At 42.1% G+C, this 27,325-nt stretch overlaps 2 protein-coding genes across 3 annotated transcripts; one reads left to right on the top strand and one right to left on the bottom strand.

Moving 5' to 3' along the window:
* Positions 1 to 15,155: 15,155 nt before the first annotated feature.
* On the bottom strand, positions 15,156 to 21,134 carry LOC134064023 (complement C1q-like protein 4). 2 transcript variants are annotated; one of them, XM_062519799.1, is made up of 3 exons: positions 20,869 to 21,134; positions 20,204 to 20,344; positions 15,156 to 15,819 (listed from the first exon to the last, which is right to left on the bottom strand). In XM_062519799.1, exons 1-3 carry the CDS (start codon positions 21,062 to 21,064, stop codon positions 15,536 to 15,538), a joined length of 621 nt encoding a protein of 206 aa, XP_062375783.1. In that variant the 5' UTR covers positions 21,065 to 21,134; the 3' UTR covers positions 15,156 to 15,535. The 2 variants fall into 2 exon arrangements, with proteins under 2 accessions (XP_062375783.1, XP_062375785.1); XM_062519801.1 differs by having other exon boundaries at positions 20,204 to 20,341.
* Positions 21,135 to 23,916: 2,782 nt separating this feature from the next.
* On the top strand, positions 23,917 to 26,349 carry LOC134063867 (complement C1q-like protein 4). Its single transcript, XM_062519611.1, has 3 exons — positions 23,917 to 24,254; positions 24,352 to 24,498; positions 26,048 to 26,349. Exons 1-3 carry the CDS (start codon positions 24,014 to 24,016, stop codon positions 26,332 to 26,334), a joined length of 675 nt encoding a protein of 224 aa, XP_062375595.1. The 5' UTR covers positions 23,917 to 24,013; the 3' UTR covers positions 26,335 to 26,349.
* The last annotated feature ends 976 nt before the right edge of the window (positions 26,350 to 27,325 follow it).

The raw sequence follows: 27,325 nt of genomic DNA, 5'->3' as shown, positions 1-27,325 counted from the left end.
TTAGCTAATCAACCTGGTTAGCATTTTTAGTAAAGTTAGCATTGCTAGCATAATAAGCATTTTTAGCGTAACTGCTAGAAATCATTAGCTAAGTTAGCTAATCAACATTTTAACATGAATAGAAATCATTAGTTAAGTTAGAACTGGAACGTTTCATCTTTAAACTGTCTACCTTCACACTATCAACTCTCTGTAAACTATGCAACCACCATGTCTACCCTAGCTACACCTTAGTAACCATATCTACATTATCTATCTATTTTTGCATTTTCATGCACTGGTAATTCCTTGGAATTGCATTTCTAGTTATTATTAAACTTCTTCTTCTAACGCTCGCAATTCAGCTTCAACCGTTTAACGTAGAAACTTCATTCAAACTTTGTTGCGTAGGTCTTGCTTATGCCATATGTGCTTTATATTTTTCAACTTTGTAACTTTTATATTTTTTAAACTATTAGTTAAAAACTATCACCATTTCCCCCATAGACTTAACATTGCTCATTATGACATCACGGCAGCAATTAGAATGTTACCCCAGCTGGTCAGCCACCTGGGCACCAACTGTCAGTTTCTCTCAGGCTCCTCTCTGAAGACTACATATTCTGTTCCCCTGTATCCTCTGCGCACAACAGTATCAAAATAAGTCCTCCTAATTCCATCCAACTTTATATCCATTCATCTTCTTCAAACCATTCACTCATCCACCCATTCTAAACAGTCTGCCTATCAACAACATCAATTAGACGCTCTACATTGAACTTTTAAACAATCTACTCTGTCTCAGGCTGGCTCTCTTAAGACTAGCCAGTTAAATTGATTACACCTGTATCTGTATCCACTACTCTCAGTAGAGAGCTGTGTCTCTCCATTCTACAAGAATATAAGGCACATTCCATCCAACATTCTATCCATTCATCTTCTTCAGACCATTCACTCATCCACCCATTAAACTGTCTATCAACATCTATTAAACAATCTGTCTATCAACATCCATTAAACTTTAAATTAAACATTAATTAGACTATCTACATTCAACTTTTAAATTATTTACTCTGTCTCAGGCTTTAAGAGTACTCTGGCACTCTTAAGACTAGCCAGTTAAATTGATTACACCTGTGTCAACTACTCTCAGAGAGCTGTATCAGTGTCTCTCTTAACAAGAATATAAGGCACATTCCATCCAACCTTCTATCCACTCATCTTCTTCAGACCATTCACTCATCCACCCATTAAACTGTCAATCAATATCTATTAAACAATCTGCCTATCAACATCCATTAAACATTCTGTCTATCAACATTAATTAGACTATCTACATACAACTTTTAAAGTATTTACTGTGGGTCCCTCTCAAGCAGCGTTTATATGTCCTCCCTCGCTCCTCGATCCTCAATGATCTACATAAAGAAAGATAGAAGAAGGGCTAGACTATCCCATTGTTGCCGCTCCATCATTCTTTATGTAGATCAGTGAGGAGCGAGAGAGGACGCGTAAACGCTATGAGAGGCACCTTCTGTCTCAGGCTTTAAGCATACAATCTCATTAAGACTACAGATCCTGTTTCACTACTTCCTCTGTCTACAACTGTTTCAAAATAAAGGTCCTCACTGCAATTATACACTATTAAATCATTTAACCATTGAAACTACTCAACTATTGAAATGTTCAACCATTCCAACTGTCAGTTATCATCAACTATGCCTCCAGTCAACTACATGAAACCTCCATGTACCTAGCAACCAACATAGCAACCATTAAAATTAAGTGTTTATAACCGTTTCCATAGCAACCAACATGATTATACTGCAGTAACTTCTTGTTTCCTGATAGTGGCCACCATGGATACCCTAGCAACAAATGTTTCAAAATAAAAGTCCTCACTAGCAAGTTAGCTAGTTAGCATAGTTAACATTGTTAACATAGTTAGCATTTTTAGCATAACTGCAAAAAATCATCAACTAAGTTAGCTAATCAACCTGGTTAGCATTGTCAGCAAATTTAGCATTGTTAGCATAGTTAGCATTTTTAACATTACTGCTAGAAATCATCGATAAGTTAGCTAATCAACCTGGTTAGCATTGTTAGTAAAGTTAGCATTGCTAGCATAATTAGCATTTTTAGCTTAACTGCTAGAAATCATTAGCTAAGTTAGCTAATCAACATTTTAACATGAATAGAAATCATTAGTTAAGTTAGAACTGGAATGTTTCATCTTTAAACTGTCTACCTTCACACTATCAACTCTCTGTAAACTATGCAACCACCATGTTTACCCTAGCTACACCTTAGTAACCATATCTACATTATCTATCTTTTTTAGCATTTTCATGCACTGGTAATTCCTTGGAATTGCATTTCTAGTTATTATTATTATATAAGCAGGTTGAGTTTGATGATTGAGGCCAATATATTATTATTATTATCATCATCATCATCATCATCATCATCATCATCATCATCATCATCATCACCACCATCATCATCATCATCATCATCATCATCATTATTATTATTATTATATAAGCAGGTTGAGTTTGGTGATTGAGGCCAATAAGAGCTGTATTTAGACTGTGATTTTAAAACCAGTTCATTACTAATTTAATTTGTTTTACTTGTGATTGTAAAATAACTGATAGAAATATTAGAAAATGAGGGCATCCCCCTATGACTTTTTGAGGATTAGATAAAGATGGAATGAATTAATAAATTAATAAATGTCACTCGATCTTACTCTATTGGAGATGAGGTAGTCACAGGCAGAGTTAGGGGCCAGCAGTCTTTTGTGATAGCTGAAGAGAGACAATATTTTGACACATACAGATCTCTTTGATATGTGTGTGCATGTGTGCGTCTGTCTGTGTTATCTTATATTGAAACAGACAGGCACACACACACACTACAGAAGATTGATTAATTTCTATAGAGAGCGACCTCTGGGCCATATGTGATGTCATCTGTTAAGAATGTCTGAAAGGGGGAGGGGAGAAAAGGAGACACATCAAAATAGCTTAGGAGAAAAAGAGAGACTATAGTTTAGGAGAATAAGAGAGACTTAGGAGAAAAAGAGAGACTATAGTTTAGGAGAATAAGAGAGACTATAGTTTAGGAGGAAAGGAGAAAATAATTGGTACAATTATTGTTGTAGACAGCTGGCTTTCATAGTACTGCACTGACAATTACATGTTGAATAGAACAAATGTGTATCTTTTATTGAACACTTGTTTCCTGGACTATAAAAAAATGTGGTTTGTTAATTAGTGGTTAGGTCATATTGCAATAGAGTTTGTGTGACTACATCACGTTTGGATAGCGACGGCCATTTTATGTTAAATGAAGATACAGCGATTACTAAGGAGCGTCAAGTGGGGATAGGAAAACACATGGGCTGTGATATGAGCAAATGTGAGCTTATTCACAACGGCGAGAAGGCAACGTAGTGAAATAAAATAAAGCCCATTAAATGCAGATTTTCTGATTGTGAGGTCTATTTGACGTAAGTCATGCCGACTCCTTTGGATTTCTATCTGCACAGTAGCCGCCGTTACCGTGATTCCCACAATTCTTAGCGGTTTTGCGACACAATCCCGAGCTCCATGTTTCAGTGTTGTAGGCCATATCAACAGCCAGCGCTTCCATCATGTTCTTACCATTATCTCAACATACAGTATATAGGCTATAGGAAAGGAGAAAGAGAGAGGGGGAGGGAGAGAGAAAGAGTGAAAGTATGCCAATGACCCTGATAACCCTGTGTGTGTGTGTGTGTGTGTGTGTGTGTGTGTGTGTGTGTGTGTGTGTGTGTGTGTGTGTGTGTGTGTGTGTGTGTGCACGTTCTAGAGATGCCGTTCAGATTGATCAATGCGTATAACATCAGCGCCTGCTGAGCAATAGGCACACACACACACACACACATTCTCACTCTCTCTCCGTACAGAAGTTCTTTGCACAGGTGCCCACACACACACAAAAAGAGAAAGAGGGAGAGAGAGGGAGAGAAAGAGAAAGAGAGCGAGAGGTAGATAATCAATTAGAGCTGGTGCTATTTAGGGTGTACATGGTGCCCTTTTCACCTGTGACCTGCTGGTGGAATGCTTGTACTCTCATGAACACAAAAACACACACTCCAATTCTCTCTCTCACACACACACACAAACACACTCTGACACTAACTCGCACACACACATATGCACATGCACGCCCACACACAAACACACACACACACACACACACACACACACACACACACACATAGACATACTCACACATCTCTTGCATGTGTGTATTAGCTTGGTGTCGGAAATCATGAGTCCTCTGCTTCATGAACTAGTGAACTCTGTTATATTTAATCAGGAAATGGCTTCCTATCTGACGACTTATTTATTATAGGAGAACCTTCACCTGAGTCCAATACACACACACACACACACACACACACACACACACACACACACACACACACATACACACACACACACATATACGCAACACATAAAAACACGCATAACACATAGACACACATACAAACACACACACACACACACACACACACACACACACACACACACACACACACACACACACACACACACACACACACACACACACACACACACACACACACACACACACACACACACACACACACACACACACACACACACACACACACACACACACACAGCCTAGTTAATCTCCACCCTTGCTAAATAGTGGCGCTCTGAATGATTCCCCTGCCTGCTGAGAGCAGTGATGATGGGCTCTGGGCTCCGACCCAAACCAGCCAACCAGCTCTGTCCTCTGGTCCTCTACCGCCACCCGCTGGACGACTCTGGTATTTCCTTCCTTTGCTTCAGTTTATTGTCTAATGGTAGAGGAAAAGAATTTCATCCCAGTTTGCTGTTTGACATGAACACACAGCTTTTTTAAAATGTCTGAGTGATAAGTCAGAGTCTGCAAATGGGCCTTACATAGTTGGGAAATTAGGGCTTATAAAAATATCGCCGCAAATTACCAGCCGAAATTCCGAAACTTTACTTCTTTTCCACTTATTGGTCAGTAATACAGTATATCAGCCACCGACATATCGTGCTTTCCTACTTACAAGCACGGATTAGGATCTCTTTCCAGCGGTAAATTGACCACCCACACTCACCAGTCAGTTGATGATTTTATTTGGATCTGAACACCACACAGTGAAACCGTCAGCACATGCAGACAAATCAGCACCGTTGGCACAAACAAGCAAATAACCAAATCACATGAGGAGAAGAGCAAAAGATAGATCCCTGCTGAAAAAAAAACAGCAAGAAACCAGCTTAGCTGGTAGCTGGTGTTAGTTGGTTTTAGCTGGTCTTTACTGGTTTTCTTCCAGCTATTGCTGGTCTTTGCTGGTGTAGCTGGTTAGGCCGCCAGCTAAACATGCTGGTGTGACCAGCCTCTCGTTTGGGATACAGCTGGTTTAAGATGGTCATGCTGGTGACCAGCCTGTCAAGCTTGACAAAGATGGTCAAGCTGGTTTTCTAGAATGACCAAAATAAGCTGGCCATGTAGACCAGCAACACCAACTGAAATGACCAGCTTGAGGTGGTACGACAATCAAAACCAGCTGAATTACCTGGGTAAACCAGCTGAAGGTATGTTTTCGCGAGAGTTTTGCTGGTCTAGCTGGTTAACCATCATAGGGTGCATGATCAAATAAGCTGGTTAACAAGCTGGTCAACCAGCAAACCACCTTTAGCTGGTCAGGCTGTTTTTTTCAGCAGGGATTGATAGAAAGAGAGATAGGTTGATAGACAGAGAGATAGATCGATTCATTGATTGATTGATAGAGAGATAGATAGAGAGATGGATAGACAGTTGATCCCCGAAGGCGAAGAGGAGATGTCCGCTGAAGGTGGTGAGATGTGCTGTGTAGGCCGCGACCCACCAGCCTTCCTCCAGGATCAATCTCACCTTGTCTCCCTTCTCCAGCAGCAGGGTCACGCTCTGGGACGTGGTGATCTCGTGTTCGGCCTCGTGGTGAAAGGCGGTCACCACCACATCCTCGTTCTGGTAGAGCTTGGCTCCGGTTCCATATTGGCCTCCGGCAAAGATGTGGTATCTGAACTGGTAGACACCTCTCAACGGGGCGGTAAAAAGGCCTGGGGCAGAGACAATAAGACGGAGACACACATAAGGTTCCACTAAACAAGGAGCAATGGGGTTCCATCTCTCTCTTTTTTCTCTCTCTCCCTCCATCTCTCTCTTCTCTCTCTCTCTGTCTCTCACTCCATCTCTCTCTCTCCTCTCTCTCCCTTTTTATTTCTCCTCACCATCCAGTCAAAAGTTGTCTTGGAAAAGGAGAGGATAGGTCCTAAGAGGACGCTCGGAGAGGCCATGAAGAGTAGGACAAGGGAAAGTCATGAGGACTATGACAGGTCATGACCTCAAAGGAACACTGAGCAATTACAAACAATTCACCATATTCACACGGCCGCCATCTTACTATGACGTCAAGCTCAGGGTGGGAAGCAGGTGGGAAGTTCAAAGTTCTGAAAACAGTTACAGTTGTGTGTCGCGACTCGCGGATGTAACTGTTTGTATCCATTCACGAATATGTCTTACTGTTGTGTGCCTGGATGTAATTCCTACAAAAGACGGGAAAAAGACAAAAACCTTTCATTCCACCGGTTCCCGCCACCACAGTGAGGAGAGAGTGGATTTCTAAAATTAGGAGAGACATCGGTACATTCTTCCAGGTAAGTGTGAATATGGTGAATTGTTAATAATGTGTAACCGGTTAGTTAACTTCAAGCTAATGTTATTAACGATAGTTAGCTAGTAGGCTAACCAACCTAACGTTGTCATCCTACTTGTTAGATCAGCCGCAGACATGATGTCGTTTTATTTATGTATTGGAGGACAATGTGAACAGCCTTGATAAATGTCTCAAGCAGTAGCCTAGCTAGTCTTTTGCCGACTTCAGGGAAAGCCCTGGTCGCTGTATACTGCAGGTAACGGGTAGGATGTTGTGTGTTGTTCGTGCAGATTACGTCCAACACAAAGGTTTGCTCAAAACATTTCCCAAATGAGTGTTTTGTACACCATGAGGCTGGTAAAACATGCCTGCTGCCAGGAAGTGTCCCTCAGCTGTTCGCTTGGACAAAAAGTCTTCATGTAAGATCAACAAGAACTAGAGAGGGAGAGAGGTTAGTTAATTAAAGTCGTTTCACACGTCTCTTGTGTCATGTTTAGCCAAGGCCTACTGGTTGGTCTACATGTCACAATGTGTTGATTCATAGTAGTTTTTCAAGAATTAATATGTTATTATTACATATACACAGCTATGAACCTGCTGGAGAGACAGAATATGCAAGTGTAGGCCTGGCTGCAGGTGACACTGAGTAAGACACTTATAAAGCATTGCCATGTACATCTTGCAAAATATCACACAGCTGCTAGGCTACATAAGATATTATGTAGCAGCAGGGTAGACCTGCAACATGTAATCTTCATTAATTAAACAAATTCACTGCAGTAGCTTACATGGTATACTATACAGTGTGATACACATGCAATTGGAACTGAACTTTTTTTATTTGCAATTTTTTCCTATAGTGCAGACCAAGTCGTTAAGCCAGCACCCTACCCTGACCATGACTATGCTGAACCCTCTCAGTCACTGGAGGAGCAGCTAGAAGCAGCACGGCAGGAGATCTCTCGTCTTACGCAGGAGAACACCATCCTCAAGGCATCCCGTTTCAGCCTGAAGCGTTTTCAAAATGACTCGAAGATGCTGACATTCTACACTGGATTTCGGGTGAATAATAATCAAACCTGCAAGTTTTTGCTACAATGTTGTTACTATAGTACTCTCTACATTACTAGCAATACTTTGAACACAAAAACTCATACAGTAATTTATTTTCCTTGTGCATTAACTAGAACCATTAACCCAGTTTGTTTACGCACACCTGGCCAATAAAGCTGATTCTGATTCTGATTAACTTTGTGCTGATCTGTATTGTACAGTATAAATAAAAGGCGTCGATTTTCTATTTTCTGTTTTCTTCTATTCTATACTTTTTTATAGGACTACGAGACACTGAGAGCATTGTTCTTGTCCCTCCAGCCAACTGCAGAGAGCATGCTTAGGTGGAATCAGGCACAGAAAATGGTCAAACAGGATAAAACTCCGCAGGAAATGGCCCGAGTGGGCTTTAGGGCAGAGAGCTTATGTTTATTTGATCAGTTTTTTCTTTTTCTGTGCCGTGTAAGAGAGGGAGCATTAGAAGAGTCACTGGCAGAGCGTTTTCAGGTGTCCCAATCCACAGTTAGCAGGACACTAATAACATGGGCAAATTACTTATTCTTTATGCTTGGTTCATTGCCGATATGGCTACACAGATCAGCGGTGAATGCAATTATGCCACAGTGTTTTAAGGACACATTTCCAAGAACAAGGGTCATTTTGGACTGCACTGAAATTTACATTGAGAGAGCAAGTTCTAAGGTTATAAATTCTGAAACCTATTCTAACTAGGGATCAACAACTCTGAAGGGATTGATTGGTGTGTCCCCTTCTGGTGAGATAGCATTTGTTAGCAGTCTCTATGAGGGATCGATCTCTGACAAGCAGATTACCAAACAGTCAGGCATCTTGTCACTACTTGAGGAGGGGGATGAGGTAATGGCAGACAAGGGTTTCCTTATTGGAGATCTGTTGTCACCTATAAATGCTTCACTTGTTGTGCCACCATTTCTTAATCAGAGGAGACAGTTCACCAGGGAGGAAGTCACCACAACACAACAAATTGCCAGACTCAGAATACATGTAGAGAGAGCTATAGGGAGAATTAAGCAGCATCATGTGTTTGATGGAGTCCTTCCCCTTTCTCTGTTGGGGACTGTCAACCAACTATGGTTTGTTTGTGCCATGCTGACCAATTTCCAAGGGCCACTCTTTTAGTCATAGAGTAATGTCAGTCATGACATACTGTATCATATCCCTAACAGGAAATGAAATAAACTGAATAGATTCTAAAGCAACACAATGTAGTTCTTTTACTTGTAATGCATTGAAACGTTGGCTTTAAATGTTGATGCTAGATTGGCTTACAACACAGACATCAATAAGGTGAATAGCCAACAGATGAAGAAATACATTTTTAATTATAACATTTATGTACATCACAATGGAGCTGTGGCCACTTAATAGCCAAGAGTTGGCAAGAAATATTCAAAAAAGAACTGGTCAAGTTTGGTTTTCATTTCTTTCCAAAACACCGCATCAAAGTGCACTCTCTCCAGATGGTAGTCCTCCTTGCACATTACAAAAAAGTCACACCATTTTGCTCCTGTAAGAGCCATCTGTCCCATAACCTGAAAGTAATATTCATGGCTATCCTTGAGGGAGAAGGTTCCACCCACTGTTTTCAGGTATGCACAGTTTGTGTAAGACTCTTGATTTGGGCATTTTATTTCGAGCAGGCCATGGCAGGGATCCGAATTCAGGTCAGTGACTCTTCGGTCAGGTGTGCATCCTAGATGGGGTGCATTGATGTTAATTACAAATCCACAGGGGAAAATCTCATTTCTTGTGATATCAGAATATAATTTTGCAGCCACTGGCTCTAACTCAATTCCTCTTTTCATGGCTTGAGTTTGGATCGTTTTCTTCTGTAACACAGTGGCAAGAAACTCAAAATCTGCTCGCCGGGAACAGATTCGCTTGAAATTTGAGGCGGTTAGCCGTTGAGATCGTACATCGTGCCATAATGAGCTATTGTTTTGGAGCCTTGTTTCTTCTTCTAATTGTAGAGCTTGGTCAGAGGAAATTTTGAATGAGTCATATATTTCAGATAAAACACTGGGCAAAACATAAGAGTAATCAGATGGCTGTGCGGGACATATAAAAGTGGGCAAATCGTTTGAGAGATCAGGGGTGGTTAAGGTCTGATATGTGAGGGGTGATCCAAATGGAAGATTCCCAAATTCAGTGGGGATGTATTTCACACCAGTGTTGTTCTCCAACAGTCTTAACATCTGGCTGTTGCTTTGAATTGACTTTAAGTTGTCTAACAGTGAACTGGCAAATGATTCACTGGGTAGGGGTAAAGGGATGGGAGAGTACAACTTTGGGCCAATGCCATAATTTTTTTGTAGGCCTACTGAACTGTGATGACTGTAGGTCTTGTTGGATTTTATCTTGTTAATTTTTAAGAGGGTGACAGGTTTGGGCTGTAGGCCTAATTCTCGAGAAGGGATGTGCCATGTTTGGGGTAAGGAGGTTTTACTTTTGGTGATGGGGACTGATTTGTATCCTAATTTAGCGTAATGAGCAAGAGTATAAAGGAGGCCGATAAGGTGTGAGCAATGCCCAAGACCTGCTTTACAGGCACAGCTGGTTTGCTGAATCTGCTGATCCGTAGGCCTACTGGACAATTCAACCTGGAAAAAAAAATATATATTTAAAACGTGTTTATGACTTGTTTAAGTCTTTCTGCAAAGCCTGTTGATGCTCTGACCTCAAAGTGTTCAGTTCGTTTAGTAAAAAATGTATAGTATGCTATTTGACATAATTAACCTACAGTACCTGTACCCTGTAAGCTTGCTCATTTTTACGCATACTGGGATATGCCTTAGCCCTGACCATCACAGTATTGGCATTAGTCCTACCCTCCTCAGCCCTGACTGAAAGCAAAACATAACTTTCAATAATAGACAACTTGACAACTTATTGTAATCTCCGCGAAAATAAGACAATACAATCAAAGGATAAAGAGGAAGATCAATTAAGCTACGACGTGGGTTGCACCCAAACATTAATTATAGCCTGGTTGGGTTTGTAAGACAGATAACAGCCAACAGGGTAGCCTGCTACAGTGATCAGAATCGTAACTTGGCGAACACTACGATAATAATTTACCTAGCGCTCAAAACTCAATAGCCAAAGAAAACGGCCTGACTGCTAAAATGCTGAAATAGGCAACAGCCTTTGTTGATTGCTTGCAGGTTTAAATGTGTTCTGGACCGAAATAATAAACAATAAGGCCATACGATACGTTAATACAGGTTCATTGGTGCAGCACAGCTAGCCTACATAAAGTGGTAATTAGCGGTATCGTCTTACCTTCAACATCGTGGATATTCTCGATGTCAGGTTCCTACGTCACAGTCCTCCGCCATATTGGAATTGGGGAAAGAACATCGTCTCCGCCATAGGAACCCATTCAATTTAGCGTCAAAAGGTAGTAGTCAAACTTTTAATTAACGTGTCATTTTTTAACTTTGAGTCATTATCTGGAGAGACTAAGGCCTGATATATACACAAATCGATGTCAGGTTCATGGCCGCAGCCAAATTGAAAAGGGGGAAACAAAACATCTCCGCCATGCAGCGCCATAGGAACCCATTCATTTTTCAGTGAAGATCCACCGGTCTTCACGTACCTCGTACGGGCATCTCGTATAATCCAAACCTACCTAATTCGATTTGTGTATATATCAGGCCTTAGTCTCTCCAGCTAATGACTCAAATTATAAAAATGACACGTTAATTAAAAGTTTGACTACTACCTTTTGACGCTAAATTGAATGGGTTCCTATGGCGGAGACGATGTTCTTTCCCCAATTCCAATATGGCGGAGGACAGTGACGTAGGAACCTGACATCGAGAATAGCCTTCAATCCAGTTGCTGTATCCTTTTTGTTGTATTCGTTTAGGGATGCCGACCTGTTCATCTGCCCATGTATCAATTTCTTGAAATGTCAAGGCTGGCAGATTGGTTAAGTTTTTGGACCATCTTGCCATGATCGCGAACACCAACAGCTGACAGTTTTGACAGTTTTGACAGTTATTTGTTTAGGCTTCCTCTGGGCTTCCCCAGAGAGTTCCCACCCTGAGCATGACGTCATAGTAAGATGGCGGCCGTGTGAATATGGTGAATTGTGTGCATCTTTGGGCCTGTTTATGTTTGTTTCTATGATGCATCTTGCAACACATAGTCGTTAACACATGTCACTGTAACTAAAGTGTACAGCCTGAGAAGTTGCTGACCACTCGTTGCTGCCAATGTCACATTCATTAGAGCTCCTATTTTCTGGAATGCACTAACATTTACAGTACAAAAGATACTGTATGCATTAGCGTTTACAGTATGAAAGATATGTATTAGCGTTTACAGTGCAAATGATATTGAATGCGTTAGCATTTTACGCTACAAAAGGCATGCATTAGCGTTTACGCTACAAAAGATATACATTGCCGTTTACGCTACAAAAGATAATGCATTGATGTTTACGCTACAAAAGATATGCATTAATGTTTACGCTACAAAAGATATGCAATAATGTTTACGCTACAAAAGATATGCATTTGCGCTTACAGTACAAAATATATGGAATGCAGTGTTTATACAGTACAAGAGATATGCGGTCAAAAGTGCCCCAGTGCATGGTTTGAGTGATGCATCTCGGTGATTGTGTAAACTTGTATTTAAAACTGAGCACTTGTGATCAGATCACCCAAGACACATTTTAAAGATGTTGGTGCTGTAGTAGACTGGGCATGCAGATGAGTGTTACGGATTGTAGTGACCTGAACTCAGATGTGTGTGTGTGTGTGTGTGTGTGTGTGTGTGTGTGTGTGTGTTCAGCAGCGGACTGAAAATATAGATGTGAGTGTGTAGCAGTGAAATGAAAGGATAGGTGTGTGTGTGTGTGTGTGTGTGTGTGTGTGTGTGTGTGTGTGTGTGTGTGTGTGTGTGTGTGTGTGTGTGTGTGTATGCATAGCAGTTTACTGAAACTGTGTGTGTGTGTTTGTGTGTATAGCAGTTTACTGAAACTGTAAATGTGTGTGTGTGTGTGTCTGTAGCAGTGGACTGAAAGTGCAGATGTGTGTGTAGCAGTGAACTGAAAGGATAGATGTGTGTGTCTGTAGCAGTGGACTGAAACTGTAGATGTGTGTGTGTAGCAGTGAACTGAAAGGATAGATGTGTGTGTACTGTATGTAGCAGTAGGTTGAATGCATCAGTTTTTACCTGTGTTGGGGTCATAGGCGCTGCCGATGTTGATGAACACGTAGTTGAAGATCAGGGTGGTTGCAGAGCTGAGGGGTCCGATGTCTTTGTCACTTGAGACATTAAAGGAGGCGGAGAAAGCCACCTTACTGTCTGTGGGAGAGAAACAATAAGGCTCTGTGTTTGTGTTTTTATGAGAGTGTTTGTACACACACACACACACACACACACACACACACACACACACACACACAATACAGTACGTCGATCCATTTAAAAATGGCATGGAATAATAATAATAATAATAATAATAATACATTTTATTTATATTGCGCTTTAAAAGGATAAAAGTAACACCATAGAGGAATTTAAAACTAGCATATAAACTAAGCTATGGAATGGATGAATGTGTGTCTCTTACCTCCAGTGTTTGTACACACACACACACACACACACACACACACACACACACACACACACACACACAATACAGTACGTCGATCCATTTAAAAATGGCATGGAATAATAATAATAATAATACATTTTATTTATATTGCGCTTTAAAAGGATAAAAGTAACACCATAGAGGAATTTAAAACTAGCATATAAACTAAGCTATGGAATGGATGAATGTGTGTCTCTTACCTCCATTTTCTTTCTTCACTTCCTCTATTTGTTTCTCCACTTGGGCTTTGGCCTGGTGGAGCTCCACTCTCTGCTCCTCCACCGTCTCCTCGCTGGCTCTCAGGGCGTACTCACACTAGGCAATTCGTACCGTACCCGAGTACACTTTGCCCCTAAAGTCCGGTTTATTTGACCAGTGTGATCGCTTCGTTCCGTACTGGGGTACGGTACGCTAGTACGCTTCGAGGAGGTGGACTCTGGTACGGTACGCATGGAAGCACGATGTCATTAATGACGAAATAAACAATAACGTTCCAATTAACAATCACACGTTGCATAAAGATTCTAGAACACAGCAACTCAATCGTACCCAAGTACGGTTTGATATTATGCAGTGTGAGCGCAGACCAGGGACCAGAGGCAACCGTGCGCCAGTACGGTACGGGTGAAACGTACCTAGTGTGAGTGCGCCCTCAGTCTGGCCTCCAAGGCCTTCAACTGAGCGCTCATCCCTCTCAGCGCGGTGTAGATGTCAGGCTGGCAGGTTTGTTGGGTGGAGGCTGTGGCCCCCTCATCTCCCCAGGTCTCTGCTTCACCGGAGTGCGCCCCCTGGTGGTGATGTCCCCTCTATGGCATTGCTACATTCCCAATAAGGAAATAAGAGATAAGATACACACACTCTCTTGCTCACACACGCGCACACACACAGACTTGCTTCCAATAAGGAAATAAAAGATGCAAACAGACATGGAGAGAACAGCCAGTGTGTTCCACTGTGGTGTGATGTGTCCCGCATCCCCATCTTACTTATATTACAACAGCTAACACAGAAGGGGCGATTATTTAAAACAACATATTAGCTGCTTTCACCTTCCAACACGACAATGATCCTAAACATACTGCCAAAAGAACAAAGCAGTGGCTTAAGGAAGGTGAATGTCCTTGAGTGGCCATTGCTGGCCAAGTCAGCCCTGACTTAAATCCTATAGAAAATCTGTGGATTGACTTGAAGAGAGCAGTCCATCGCTGTTCCCCCACAGAATTTGACTGAATTTGAACAATTCTGCAAGGAAGATAGGGCAAATATTCCCAAATCCAGGTGTGCAAAACTAATAGACATATCCAAACAGATTGTTGACTGTAATTAAAGCAAAAGGAAGCTCTATAAAGTATTAAATCAGGGGTATGATGACTTTTCCAACCTTGTTCTTCTAGTTTTTCATTTTTTTTAAATTAATTTTCAGAACTTGTCATTTTCTTTCATTATTTTGATGTTGTACAGCTACATTTGTAAATAGAATTGGAAAAAGATTTAAAAAAAAAAAGGGTTTTGATTTCAGGCTGGAAGACAAAAAAAGTATGGGGTATGATGACTTTCTTTCGGCCCTAGAACTTACGACATGAAGGTGCATAATATGTCCAAAAGAGAAACATTCGTGATCTCGAGATAGCCACAGTGCAAGACCAGATGAACCTTGTTAATTTTGACAGCTAGAAAAGTGTCACCAAGAAAGCTGGGAAACTATGGCAATTTTTAAAGTGCAACTGACTTTATTTTTGCAGAGAAAAATTACACTACAAATACATAAGGAAAAAAAAAATATTCATGACTGTTGTGCTTTCCAAAGAGAGTAATTCTCTACACAGCCTATGACTATCTTAAGCCTTCAAATGTGTCAACATAACAGACTACAGTACATTACAGCAAGTAGGCTACAAATGTGCAGGAAAAGTCTTATGTCCAAGATATTCCATAAATTCAACTCTTCAATTTACCGAGAGAGAGAAATCAATAGACAGGGAGATAGAGAGATATAGGGATAGATACATAGATAGATAGATCAATAGACAGAGAGATAGATAGATAGATATATAGATAGGTAGATAGATAGATAGACAGATAGATAGTCGATTATATCAATCCAGGGAGCCGAAGAGCAGATGTCCGCTGAAGGTGGTGAGATGTCCGAGGTAGGATGCGACCCACCAGCCGGCCTCCAGGAGCAAGCTCACTGTGTCACCCTTCTCCAGAGTCAGAATCACGCTCTGGGACGTGTTGATGTCGTGAGGGGCCACGTGGTTGTAGGCTGCCACCACCTGATCCTCGTTATGGTAGAGCTTAGCTCCGGCTCCGTTGTCACCTCCGGCATAGACGTGGTAGCTGAACTGGTAGACACCGTTGAGCGGAGCGGTGAACTTGCCTGGGGAGGAGAGAAGAACGCGGAGACACTCGTGAGATTCCAGAGTGCAAAGAGCGGAGTGACGGGGTCCAATTCACAGAAGCGACAGCGGAAGCGTCTCTATGGCAACATGCAAACTAGCAAGGCTTTGGAGTGCCTTGCTAGTTTGCATGTTGCCATAGAGACGCTTCTGCTGTCGTTCTCTGTGAATTGGTGTTCTCGTCATTTACAAGTTCAGGCTGGTTAAAAAGTGCTATTCAATCTGCCCTGCACTGACTAGCCTGAAGTTTGGAACATGACCAGTAAGTGCTGGCCTAATACTGTAGGCCTACTTATACTTACTTTCAGAATCGAACTGGTGAGTCTTCAGTTATTCATTGTGCTGAAGCTAACCATAACATGAACCATATAAATAAACTTCTATGTCATGAGCATGCAACTTTCAGTCACACATGAGAGAAGTAGGCTAACTGTATTATCGGGATAAGAAACTCAAAGGTACACTCGAACTCTAGATCACTCTGCACAATATCAATTTCCTTTGCACGGCTACCAGACGACTTAATGTGTTCAGTCCGTTATTGTCACGTTATCACTCAACTGACATGAGTTACGCAGGGTTGCCAACTAGGGGTGTAAATCGGAGCCTTCATGCCGATTCGAGTCGATATCGATTTCTTAGGTCAGCGATTCGATTCTTTTCGATTATTTAGAATTCCCACCGATACGATTCGATTCGATTCGATTTTTACATGATATCTATTAAGTTTAAAAAATCTAGAAAAATAGAAATAATTTGCCTTTTATTGAGAATACAGAAACAGTAGCCTATTCTATTCACATGATGTGTATGTTACAGTATAAACAGGGCCAAATGATCTTTCTACCAGCCTTTTAGTGCAGTTTCTTCCTCCACACGCTGTGACATAGCCAGTAGGCTACCTGCTGACTGTGAGATAACCTAATACAAATTGTAGGCCCAATATATCTGCTATGGCATATGCATTTTGTGTGTAATCAATATTAGAAGATTAATTAGCTAAACGTTTAACTTTAGGTAATTTAAGTCATAGGCAGCCTTCACTGTATTGGCGATGTGAGATTAAATAGGTGTCTGTCACTTTAAGGACGTGAACTTGCGAAAACGTTCTGAAGTTGGAAAGATTCCATGGCCATGTCGTAGCGGTACAGGCTATGATAGTTGTCACTGTTCAAAATAAATCAGTCCACAACTGGAGAACTTTTTGAATCTGAGGAACATGCTCAGCCAAGACAGTATGGGAAACGAACACAAATCATAATCTGAAGCATGTTCAACTAACGGGATAAACGTTTCCCCAAAACTTTAAATTGATTCGTTTGGACACTCGTTTCTCCAATTCCACTTCGTCCTAATAACTGTTATTAAATAACACCTGCTACTCAGAACACAGAAATGTTCAGAACACGTAGCCTAACTTGTAAAACGACACAGTAACTAAAAGGTCTCTAGAATGCATTGGCCAAATGTCATTGCGTATAATAATGAATGACTAACGTCACTGTTAGCGTGCTCACTTGATCTGACGAATCCATCAGCTGTTTTCCACAGGGAAAAAACGTGTGCATCAGTGAAGCTATGGTAGGCCTAACAGTGAGGGTCACTATGCAAAACGTAGTCCACCAACTTATGCGATGATGACAAAACGCTTTGTTGCGGTGCTGAACGTTTACAGTGAAGCATGTATGTCAACAACCCGCCAATTGCGAATGACCTTTTAATTCTACTCGCCAATGCAGATTTTCACTCACATTTGGCAAGTGGCAGAGGGTGCCAATTTTAAACCCCTACTAGGCTATAAAGTAGAAGACAATAATGAGGATAGCGCTACCCGCAGATTAGGAGCAGGTAGTAGGCTACGCATAGGAGCATAATGCTGAAAATAAACAGACGAAAAAATACTAAAATAAATACATTAATCGATTATCTTGCGGACGTATCGATGCATTGAATCGTCGGCTCTAGAATCGATGCATCGATGCAAATCGATTAATATTTACACCCCTATTGCCAACTTTGGGTGTTTGGCTGGAGTGAGATTTTGTGAAGTTTGGGGGGGGGGGGGGGTTGCAAAAGGTATCAGCACAATCTTTAAGTGCAGGCCCCTTGCCAGACACACGGGCCCGCCTAGACCACAACATACTAACATATGGTTGTTACACAGGTGAATATAAGAGGCTACCAGTATGGGTTTCTTAATGTCATTTAGTGGTGTTGTAGACCGATACAACTCACATCCAATACAATATAGCTATTTACAGAATAATGTTCTGTAGGCTATCTATCCATCTATCCATACATATATTTAGGTCTATCTATCTCATGCATCAGTTAGGAGCCATAGCCAGTGAAAAATACATTATGAGAATTTGAATGTGTCACAATTGTTTTGATATTGATATCTCTTGATTTGATTTGGGATGCTAGTGCTTGTTTTCTAGTAAAAAAAATAAATAAAACTAAACAAGTGGAAGAGCAGTAGCCTAGTTAATTATTTTGGGGCGCTACATAGCCTGCAGTGGTTCTCAAACTTTTTCTTTCATTCCCCACTTTGATCAAGGGGGCTTTCTCGAGCCCCACCTGTCCATCATCATCACTCTAAAAAAAGTAGAAGCCTAGGTCAAGCTCAAAATTGTCAAATTTATTGACATAACGTCACTTGCTAAATATACCTCAGTAACAAATAACAGTTAGGTTACAGATAGGCCTAAATATCAGTTCAGAAATAGAGAAAATACAAATCTAAATCAATGACCAATATCGTCAGTTTTTGTCATTGACAAGGTGTTAATCCTTGCTTCAAATTTGCTGATTTCCAAAATTACAGAAATAGGGCCAACTATAGGCTACCATTGTGTTATAGGCTCAACATTTTAGTCAGGTCAGGTCAGGCCCTGACGCGAGCGCTTCCCTTGAATGAAACAGTCCGTCCGTTGCGCATCGGGCGCTACCCCCTCTTTCACGGTCTGGCCATTTCTTTTACCTGCTATCGTATGTGCGCCATCCGAGTCCCTCACAGCTTTCCCATTTGATGTCATGTTCTGCCAGGTAGACTAGGGTAATTGTTGAGAATGTTGAATAGCTCATCAGCAGTGGCCCTACTTTTGACAGAATAGAATATCTTTGCTCGCTGTCAAGTTAACAAAGCGGACATAACTTTGTTACAGTCATTGCTATTGCAATTTAAAAACTGGAATAGGCTACTCGGGAATGACTTATTATACAAATGAATTGCATTAATGTAGCCTAATAATAATAGGCTGCCATCAGAAAGATCGCGCTCTGTCAAGTGTCATTCATATCAGTGTGAACTTCGTGAGCAATCCGACAGAAACGAATGGTGCGCATTTTGCACTTCGCCCGCCGCAAATAATTTCTCTGCGCTGAGAACGTTGTAGACAGATATTATATACCTGCTATTGATCTAAAGAGCCTATACATGCCTTAAGTTCGTCTTCTGTCTACAATAGGCTATGATCTGCTGTGGTCTAGTCACCAACTGATTATGAACGGGTTGAAGAAAAAGAAGAATGGATTTTGGCGTGACATTGATGCTGAAATCGTGAGTGTCACGGCGGGAGCGTGAGAGTTGGCAACCCTGGTTACGTTACATCAGTACACCGACAGGAACGGGTTCAAATTGGCTTCACTCGTCTCTATTGAAGTCCTATAGGGTGACTGTGTCCATTTAACGGGTTCAAATTGGCTTCACTTAACTGTATTGGTTGTGTCCATTTCTTTTGCTGTGTATGACTAGAAGTAGAAGAGGTCAATGAAGATCTGGAGAGTTCAATGGAAACTAGGACGGGGGACCTGGAGATAAGGATAGGTCAATGGAAACTACAGTAGGACAGGTCAATGGAAACTACAATAGGACAGGTCAATGGAGATTAGGACAGGTCAATGGAGACTACAGTAGGACTGGTCAATGGAGACTAGGACAGGTCAATGGAGACTAGGACAGGTCAATGGAGACTAGGACTGGTCAATGGAGACTAGGACAGGTCAATGGAGACTAGGACAGGTCAATGGAGAATAGAACAGGTCAATGGAGACTACAGTAGGACAGGTCAATGGAGACTACAGTAGGACAGGTCAATGGAGAATAGGACAGGTCAATAGAGACTACAGTAGGACAGGTCAATGGAGACTACAGTAGGACAGGTCAATGGAAACTACAGTAGGACAGGTCAATGGAGAATAGGACGGGTCAATGGAGACTACAGTAGGACAGGTCAATGGAGACTAGGACAGGTCAATGGAGACGTCAGTGGTCACAAGGAGAGGTCAATGGAGCAGGAGAAGACATGGAGACTGTGTGTGTGGCTTGTAGTGGACTGAAGGCTCTTGTGTGTCCTGTCTTACCTGTGCTGTTGTCGTAGGCATTGCCGACATTGGTAAAGACTAGGTTGAATTGCAGGGTTTGGTCTGTCTTGAAGGGTCCGATGTGTGTGTCATTGTTCGTGAAGAGGGAGGCGGAGAAAGCCACGTTAGAGGGCCTGACTGCTGAGGGAGAGAAACAGTTAAAACAGTGTGTGTGAAGGCGCAGACGACTCCAGCATGATTCCGCGAAGCCAAACATGCTCTTCTATTATGCTTTTACAGTATGTCTATACAAATTTAGGAATGTGACTAGTGAAAGGCCATTTAAACATCTTCCCTCGAGTGTGATTGAGAACTAATTAGTAAATGTTTCTCTTTATAATCTTGCTTTATTGCTTTAATTGTACAAAATTAATCATGTACAGTACAATTCAATTCAATCAAGAAAAGGACAGTGGCACATTCATTTTCTTTCTTTTTGTTTAAGCGGGCAAGAGGCATGATTTTCAATAACTCACACCTGCAGCTTCCTACTCACTGTCTAGTGTTTTCTATTGAGTGTTTTCCGAATGCTAAGAAGTCTTGCCTCGTCTTTGAAGGATCTTACTTGGCAGGACCCAGATAGGAGGAATCCTCAAGTTTGATTCACACAACACAAACACAGGCACACAGAGACAGAGTTAGAGATAGACGGGGAAATATCTTGCCTCCGTTCTTCAGGTCCTCTATTTGTTTCTCCACGTGCGCTTTGGCCAGTTGGAGCTCCTGTGTCTGCTGCGCTACCAGAGCGATCACCTCTCTCTGCACAGCACGGACCTCAGTCAGACAGCTCTGCTCTGCTGCAGCCACAACCCCAACCACACCAGACCACAGCAACAGCAGCACAGCTACAGCAGTCTTCATCTTTTAAACTCTTCAGCTCAAACTGGAGCAGCTCATCAGCGTTAAACTAGCAGCCCTCTTGTGTTCTCTGTGTCCAACTCTGGTCTGTGGGCTTCATTTATTTGGGGTGAGAGAGGCATTGTGGTCATGTGTGTGTGTGTGATTCTGACATTAGGGATATGGATGTTGAACATTGTTGACATCAGCTGAGGTGGGGGAAAAAAGAGCTACCGGTGCATTTCCTGTTCTGTGGTTCAACAATGGAGATACTATAAATCTGTCTAGAGCTTAATCCTGCAAGCTGTTGTGTTGTTACTCCAAGAGTGAGCTGCAACAAAGGGGACATGATACCGTAATTTCCCAACTAGCCATAAATTGATTTTGCAAAATTTCTTCAGCTATGAGATTAATACACGAAGGCGGTTAATATGGTATTAATATGGTTCCGTTTCTTTTAACTTGCATAAAACACTGTCCTGTGGCTTACACTATACACAATGTGGCTAATAGACATTGGTATTATTCTGTTACAGCGCATATACTGTATTTGGGGCGGCATGGATGTAACACAAGCCAGTCATTTGCTCTGGAAATATGTGATTCAGTGTCACATCTGACTGTTGAATACCTGAAGACCTTCCCGTTTTTACCTGTCTAGACCATTTCTCCACTTGGTACAACTTGTTGCAGCTCAGGCTGGAAACCTACACATCTATCGCTTCTGTTCCCTGCCAGAAGCTTTAGCTCCAATCACTAACTAGCTTGATGGCATATAGACAGGTTAGTGTCAATGAAAACTTTTCTGAAAACTGACAAGTGTGCTCAACTTTATTTTTGAAAACGGAGGGAAAGAATGATTTGTTTATCAAAATATCTGTGTATGTGTGAACGTAGCCTCACTCAACATTTTGTTGTCTCTGTACTCTCTCTGACAATAAAGTTGAATCTAATATAATATAATCTAGTGTGTGTATGAGGGTGTCGGTAGAGGCCCATGCTAAACCCCAATGAGCAGGTGGGTCCCTGTACCCAGTCAGACAGCTACACACACACACACACACACACACACACACACACACACACACACACACACACACACACACACACACACACACACACACACACACACACACACACACACACACACACACACACACACACACACACACACACACACACACACACACACACACACACACCCTTTAGTGAAACACAGATCATCCCAACCTGTAAGCTCGGGTTAAAAGCACATTGTTGTTCTGTGTGGACAGGGAAGTGTATGTGGGCAGTTAGCGATTGCTTAAAACACATTTGTTAATTTGTTTCAAGATTGTTTTGTTTGACATCACATTTTCAAAATAGTTACCACACATGCTGAAGCAGAGGCATGTTGGTCAGAGTCCCTTATTTGGTCAACACACTGCTCACACAAACAAAACATACCACAAAAGCAAGTATTTCCTTCAAAAAATTCACCTGGGGTCAAGTTATTAGTATATCAAACATTACACAATGGAGCCAGTTGTTTAGTGCTGCTGATTAAGCAGTCTTTGCATAATCATAGCTGATTAAGCAGTCTCCTGGCATAGTCAGCTACTCAATACAGGCGCAGGACATAAATACCTATACCACTTGCCAAACAGTTTAAATGGAAACATTTGCTCTTCTGATGAGTGGAGATAGACAGTTTCGTTGCGTAAAATTGGCGTGGTCTCATTCAACAGTCTGTCAGAGGTGACACTGAATCACATACTTGCATTGATAGGCACCCCATATAAATGACATGCACTGTGAAAGCACAGCATAAATACAATTATTATGAAGTGCTTTTTGTTGCTGCTCGCTCGCTCTTGGAGTAACGACAGTTTGCAGCATCAAGCACAAAACAGATATAGTATAGTACTGTATCTTCATTGTTACACCACATCAAGCAGGAAATGCTCTGGTAGCGGTTTAATTTCCCCACAACGGCTGATATCAACGTCTACATTCCTCATGTCAAAATCACACACACACACACACACAACCACAATCCCTCTCTTCTTGGATAAAAGGAGCCCACAGACCAGAGTCAGATACAGATAGCTGGAGAGAGCTGCTAGAGAGTTTAACGCTGACGAGCTGCCCCAGTTTGAGCTGAAGAGTTTAAGGGGGTATTCACACCTGCCTTGTTTAGTTCGATTAAAACGAACTCAAGTTCGTTTCTTGCTTGGTTCGGACCTTTTTGACTGGTGTGAATACAATCACTCGAACTCTAGCGCGGACCAAACAAGCGGACCGAGACCCAGCTGAGGAGGTGGTCTCGGAGCGGTTCCTATCGAACCCTGGTGCGGTTCGTTTATGGTGTGAAAGCAGACCGACCTCGATCCGACCCAGTTACAGAAATCTACCTTTTTTGGATTTGACGAGCTCCCGTAGTTTTTGCGCATTATGGGAAATGTAGGATAGCTCCGTGACGCACAACAGCTGTAAGCAGCAGTGGGCTAACGCTTTTTTGCCAACAATAATTTGATTTTGCATCTCCTACCAGTTCCGTCTTCCGTAGGCCTGCTGTTAGCATGTTGGACACACATGAGAGCTCTTCTCAGCTGTTTTGTTGCACGTCTTCGTCGTTGCAAAATTACGAGCATGATATTGTTAAACTTGCATCAAACGGTCTTGACGCTCAAGCACTTCTGCAAAGCTGTAACAGTATAAACTATATTGCTAGGATAATAACGAGTACGCAAACATAGTATTTACGTGGGCCAACTTTGGCTTTGCCTTCCTATTCTTCACCCCACCTACACGTTTACCAGCCAATGGTTGAACGACCTTAGCACATGTGCTTTTGTTTATAAATTCTGGTCCGGTTGCAATTAATCACGGTGTGAAAGCGAACCGCACTAAAAAAGAAAAAAAGAAAAAAAAATTGGTCCGGACCAAATAAGTGAACTAACGGACCTTCCTGGTGTGAATACGCCCTAAAACATGAAGAGTGCTGGAGCTGTGCTGCTGTTGCTGTGGTCTGGTGCGGTTGTGGCTGCAGCAGAGCGTGGAGGCCTCCATCACCAGGCCACAGGTGTAGCTGCAGCCTCCACCCAGCAGAGTGACCTGACGGAGGTCCGCGCCGTGCAGAGACAGATGATCGCTCAGATGGCAGAGCAGAGAGAGGAGCTCCGGCTGGCCAAAGCCCAACTGGAGAAACAAGTAGAGGAACTGAAGAATGGAGGCAAGAGATTTCACCATCTGTCTCTCACTCTGTGTGTGTGTGTGTGTGTGTGTGTGTGTGTGTGTGTAGACAGAGACTAACTGTTCTCCTCCCATAGCACTCAAGCCCCTTCCGTACCGTTTCCAAGTGGCCTTCTCCACCTCCTTCTCTGTGAAGACTGACAAACACATTGGACCCTTCAAGATAGACAGAACCCTGATATTTGACTGTATCTTCACCAACGTCGGCAATGCCTACGCGAAAGGTAAGACTAGAAGAGCCTTCAGTCCACTACAAGCCACACACAGTGTCCATTGACCTATAGTCTCCATGACCTCTCCTCGCCTCATATGACCTTTCCAAGGGTGCCTCTCATTTGATCTTTTATACATCCTCCCTCCCTTCCTCGGTTCTCGTCCTCACTGATCTAGATAAAGAATGATGGGGCGGCAGCAATGGGATAGTCTAGGTATATAGTGTTAGTTATAGATCAGTGGGAACGAGCCTGGAGGACAGAGCATCGAGGATCGAGGAGAGTTTGAGAGCCACCCCTAGTCTTCATTGACCTCTGCTAGTTTTTATTGACCTTTCCCAGTCTCCATGACCTCTCCTAGCCTCCATGACCTTTCCTGGTCTCCAATGACCCATCCTAGTCTTCATAGACCTCTCCATAACCTCTCCTGCTCCCCATGACCTCTCTTATGTTGTATTTTAATTACGGTTCTACTCCATTTGTGTAGGCTGGTAGAAATTTTGGGTGGGAAACTTAGCAAAGTGGTCAAATTGGATCAAAATCAACAAAATGTTGTGTGGAAATTTCCAGGAATAATTCAACACTTAAGAAATGTCTCATATTAACAGCACACAGTGACTAAATAGAGATCTGTGTGAAAAACGGTCAGAATTTTCCTTGAAAGGGGACATATTATGCAAAACTCACTTTTTGCGGGCCTTTGTGTTCATATTTAGGCCTCTACTGTTCTTATAAACACTCCAAGCGTGAAAAAAAAACCATCCATCTTTTCTGTAGATCAGTAGAAAGACTTTGCTGTCAAGAATAGTATGCTGCTGTGAGCCATTTGGATTGCTCCCTTATTCTGATACTAAGAGAATTTGCATAGACCTGACCAACCCTAGCACCAGGGTCTAACATATGTGGTTGGATGCCGGCTCTGTTTGTAGTCATTTTCACCTGTGAAACGAGCAGCGTAATCAATACACGCAGCCGGAGGCGTGGCCAGCCCAGAAACGGCTCAATTTGGGAGAGACCAATTCTAACCTCGTTTAAAAAGAGGTATAATATGTCCCCTTTAAGGCATCAGGGTGGGGGGTTACCAAACGCATACACAGGCTTACAATACAGCTATATAGTGCCTATAGAAAATCATCATACCCCTTTTATAACTTGAAAAAAATATATTTTATAATGGGTTTTGATTTCAGGCTGTAAGACAAATAAAGTAACTATTTCAGAGGGGTATGATGATTTTCTATAGGCACTGTATCAGCTATCTACCATTACACTCAACACCAACTCCTGCACTGTACATCCAAGCTGGGTTTGAGACTGCACATTGCGCAGATACACCACTGAGAAATTGTGGCTTAGCCCACCCTGATCCCTACACAGAATTTCCCTGCATCCTACCCACTGCACAGGGTATAAATTCCAAGGAAAACAGTTCTTATTTGGAGTGCCCTGCTAGTTTCATATTGCCATGTAGAGATGTTTTGGCAGTAGTTCCCTTTCGAACTGAAGCAGAATACAGCAGAATAGAACCTCACGTGTCTCTTTGTTCTTCTCTTCACTCTAGGCCAGTTCATTGCTCCATTCAATGGCGTCTACCAGTTCAACTACCACATCTTTGCCGGAGGTGACAACGGAGCCGGAGCTAAGCTCATCAAGAACGAGGATCAGATTGTGGCCGCCTACAACCACAAGGCCCCTCACGACATCAACACGTCCCAGAGCGTGATTCTGATTCTGAAGAAGGGCGACATAGTGACCCTGCGTCTGGAGGCCGGCTGGTGGGTCGCGGCCTACACCGGACATCTCACCACCTTCAGCGGACATCTGCTCTTCCTCACCTCAGAACCATAAAGTCTAAAAAAAAAAAAAAACTATCTATCTCTCTGTCTATTGATCTTTCTAAAATGGATACTGTAGTTCCGGTCCTTGATTATGATTGGCTGAAGCGCGTTCGATCCCGTTGTTTATTCCAGTATAACCACACACCTTGACCACATTTCGTTCTATAGTAATGCGCTACCACAACTAGCACAAAAGTTAGAGTGGCTGCGTCTCATTCACATGGAGGGAATACATTTTTTGGCGGACGAATGATTATCTATGAATACATCGTTACTTTTTTCGCTGCTGAGCGTTTGTTTCATGAAATCGTTTTAGAAAAGCAATAAGCCACTCGGGTCCGTGGTTTATACTGTATGTTAGAACAGCTAAGGTAAGCGAACAGCTCCGCTTCGCGTCGTACCTAACAACGCCCCTTAGCTGTTCTAATATACAGTAGAAACCACGGCCTCTCGGGGCTTATTGCTTAAATCTATCTCTCTATTCCTCATTTGCTCGTCTGTGCCAACGGTGTTGATGTGTCTGCATGTGTTGATGGGTTCACTATGTGGTGTTCAGATCCAAATAAAATGATCAAAAGGCTGGTGAGTGTGGGTGGTTATTTGACACGCTTTGACATAATTCACAGCTGGAGAGATTCTTATCTGGGCTGCTACCATTTGAAGCAGGGCTCCAGATTGCCCATCTTTATGGTCAACATTGATGACAGGGTCCAATGCTAGGCTGTTTCTTTTGGTTTCATCCAGTCCCACAACACTTGCACTTGTATGGCATTGTGGCCAGTGTAAACTGTATTTTATATGTGCCTTATAAATCCATTTTACTTACGTTACTTACTTACAACTGAAAACACCCCGTCAGCGTCTGCATGGGCAGTGGCTAATAAATTAAAGTCTGAACTCGAGTGAAGATGGACTGATATTGGATTAATCCCAAGAGAAATGTGGCAATCGCTTTATGAAAATAACAGACACTAATAAAATACAATGGTTGAAGATGTCAT

The sequence above is a fragment of the Sardina pilchardus genome, chromosome 18 (assembly GCF_963854185.1).
Source record: "Sardina pilchardus chromosome 18, fSarPil1.1, whole genome shotgun sequence".
NCBI lineage: Eukaryota > Metazoa > Chordata > Actinopteri > Clupeiformes > Clupeidae > Sardina > Sardina pilchardus.
The sequence above is the reverse complement of the archived record's forward strand: the minus strand, read 5'-3'. Positions and strand labels throughout refer to the sequence as shown.

Bases quoted from the DNA above. Each gene is read 5' to 3' on its own strand.
- LOC134064023 (XM_062519799.1), bottom strand. From the start codon at position 21,064: ATGAAGACTGCTGTAGCTGTGCTGCTGTTGCTGTGGTCTGGTGTGGTT. The intron at 20,345-20,868 runs GCAAGATATTTC...TCTCTCCCTCAG, and splicing joins AGAGGACCTGAAGAACGGAG to CAGTCAGGCCCTCTAACGTG. The intron at 15,820-20,203 runs GTAAGACAGGAC...TCTCCTCCCCAG, and splicing joins TGCCTACGACAACAGCACAG to GCAAGTTCACCGCTCCGCTC.
- LOC134063867 (XM_062519611.1), top strand. From the start codon at position 24,014: ATGAAGAGTGCTGGAGCTGTGCTGCTGTTGCTGTGGTCTGGTGCGGTT. The intron at 24,255-24,351 runs GCAAGAGATTTC...CTCCTCCCATAG, and splicing joins AGAGGAACTGAAGAATGGAG to CACTCAAGCCCCTTCCGTAC. The intron at 24,499-26,047 runs GTAAGACTAGAA...TCTTCACTCTAG, and splicing joins CGGCAATGCCTACGCGAAAG to GCCAGTTCATTGCTCCATTC.